We start from the raw sequence: 2,500 nt of genomic DNA on the forward strand, positions 1-2,500 counted from the left end.
CAGTGCACACACGCAGAACCCTGCTGCTCTTTAAAGAGGCTCAGTAAGTCATGTGAATCATCAGAGCTCTGTTCAGGCTCGTCCAGGCCGAGCCAAGTCTGCTGGACTCCCACAGTGAGGCATTAGCTCTTCATGGCATTGCAGAGAAAGTTTCAAATGCGCACACACACACACACACACACACACACACACACACACACACACACACACACACACACACACACACACACACAGACACACACACACACACACACACACACACACACAGAGAGACACACACACAGACACACACACAGACAGACACACACACACACACACACACACACACACACACAGAGAGAGAGAGAGACACACACACAGACACACAGACACACACACACGCACACACAGACAGACAGACAGACAGACAGACTGGGTTGTAATCTGCCTTCTTTGAAAAGTTGATTTCATGTCCAGGCCTCTGCAGGCCCAATGAACAGATGTAATGTAGCATAAGGTGATGTGAGGACGTGGTCTGCCCTTGTGTTTACATGAAATGACCCCAGCCCTCCTGTCAGTCACATGTCCCGTGGGAGAGGTGTCGCTGTTTACCCCATAAACACCCCCAGGCTCCAGTTTCCACCTGGCATCTCTTTAATGCCCCCCCCACCCCCCCTTGCTCTATGCCAGTCAACTCCTCTGCCCTTGTTCACCCTCTCTCTCTCTCTCTCTCTTTCGTTTATTTTCTTCTCTTTCGCTTCTGCGTTATCAGACGGAGGAAAGGATGCAGGGAGAGGTAAGTCTATCTATCCTCCTCCTCCTCATCCCCCATCCCCCATCTCTCTGCCTGCCAACATCCTCTCTTGCGTTTGCCAGGCTGTCCCTCTCCATGTCTCCAGGATTAACGCATACAGTCTGAAGCCATCGCAACCACTTCATGAATATTTGACACTAAATCCATTTATGGCCCGTGTTTAAATGTGTTGAGTTTTAAGGCTGAGAGGTGAGAGGTGAGAGGTGATAGGAGTGGATATATAATGCGCCTAAGGGTCTTTGGAGTCCACTTCATTTCCTCCAGTTCAGCACAGGGGTGTGTGTGTGTGTGTGTGTGTGTGAGAGAGTGTGTGTATGTTAATGTCTTCCTCCCATAAATACGTTTTTTTCATTGAACACATCCGCTATCCAGTCTTGTGAATTCATTCATGTAACCATTCAGTCATTTTCCATCATCGTGATGAATTGCTTTGTGTTTGGTGGTGTGTGTTTGGTGGTGTGTTTGGTGGTGTGTGTTTGTGTTTGGTGGTGTGTGTTTTTTTTTTCTTTTTCACACCATCCCCTCTTCCTGTCCCGCACCTGTAATTCATCTTCTGTTATGACTGTTCTGGTCGATGTTCTAGTCCTATCCACACACACACACAATCACACACATCTCTCATCAGTCTTAGGTGTTGTGGATGTGTGTGTGTGTGTGTGTGTTTGAGTGTGTGTGTGTGTGAGGGCCTGACTATCTCTGCTCTGTCTCTCTCTGTCCTTCTCAAGCGTGGATGTGTGTGTGTGTGTGTGTGTGTGTGTTTGAGTGTGTGTGAGGGTCTGACTGTCTCTCTCTGTCTCTCTCTGTCCTTCTCAAGCGTGGAGGATGTGTGTGTGTGTGTGTGTTTGAGTGTGTGTGAGGGTCTGAATATCTCTCTCTGCTCTGTGTGTGTGTGTGTGTGTGTGTGTGTGTGTGTGTGTGTTTGAGTGTGTGTGATGGCCTGACTATCTCTCTCTGCTCTGTCTCTCTCTGTGTGTGTGTGTGTGTGTGTGTGTGTGTGTGTGTGTGTGTGTGTGTGTGTGTGTGTGTGTGTGTGTGTGTGTTTGAGTGTGTGTGAGGGCCTGACTCTCTCTGTCTCTCTCTGTCCTCCTCAAGCAAATTCGAAAGCTGCGACGGGAGCTGGAGAACTCTCAGGAGAAGGTGGCCACTCTGACCAATCAGCTTTCAGAGAACGTAAGCAGCCCCCTCAGCACACGCATACACACACACACACACACACACACACACACACACACAATTCTCTAGACACCAATGCTAACACACAATCCTGTGCACACACAGAACACACAAGAAATACACTGGACTGCACTTCATGTTTCATGCACACACACACACACACACACACACACACACACACACACACACACACACACACACACACACACACTACAATTGGATACAAAGACATAATACATTATACACACTGGCATGGCAAACATTCATAAATAAATAATAGCAGGGTAACCAACTTGGCATCCTGCATCTAGACGGATAGCGTACGACTGCAACATTGAGATCGCTTCAGTTTCTCTGAAGAATGCAGCACTCTAACATGACTAATATGACTCATATTGAAAGCAAATGTGTGAAAACATTCCCCCGAAAGTTCCCACACCCATTATCGAGTGCTGTAGAAACACACTCTCTGTGTGTCAAACACAGACTAATGGAGCCCAATAAGGATAGATATTATATATATGAGAGCAGGCC

General features: G+C 47.6%; 1 protein-coding gene across 1 annotated transcript in view; it reads left to right on the forward strand.

The window, feature by feature from the left end:
• The window catches only part of nav1b (neuron navigator 1b), a 62,855-nt gene that overhangs the window by 29,793 nt on the left and 30,562 nt on the right, over nucleotides 1-2,500 (forward strand). The window contains exons 10-11 of the mRNA XM_042707823.1: nucleotides 752-775; nucleotides 1,886-1,963. Coding sequence (XP_042563757.1) covers nucleotides 752-775; nucleotides 1,886-1,963 — 102 coding nt within the window. The remainder of the gene's footprint in view (nucleotides 1-751; nucleotides 776-1,885; nucleotides 1,964-2,500) is intronic.

This window comes from Clupea harengus, chromosome 5 (assembly GCF_900700415.2).
Source record: "Clupea harengus chromosome 5, Ch_v2.0.2, whole genome shotgun sequence".
NCBI lineage: Eukaryota > Metazoa > Chordata > Actinopteri > Clupeiformes > Clupeidae > Clupea > Clupea harengus.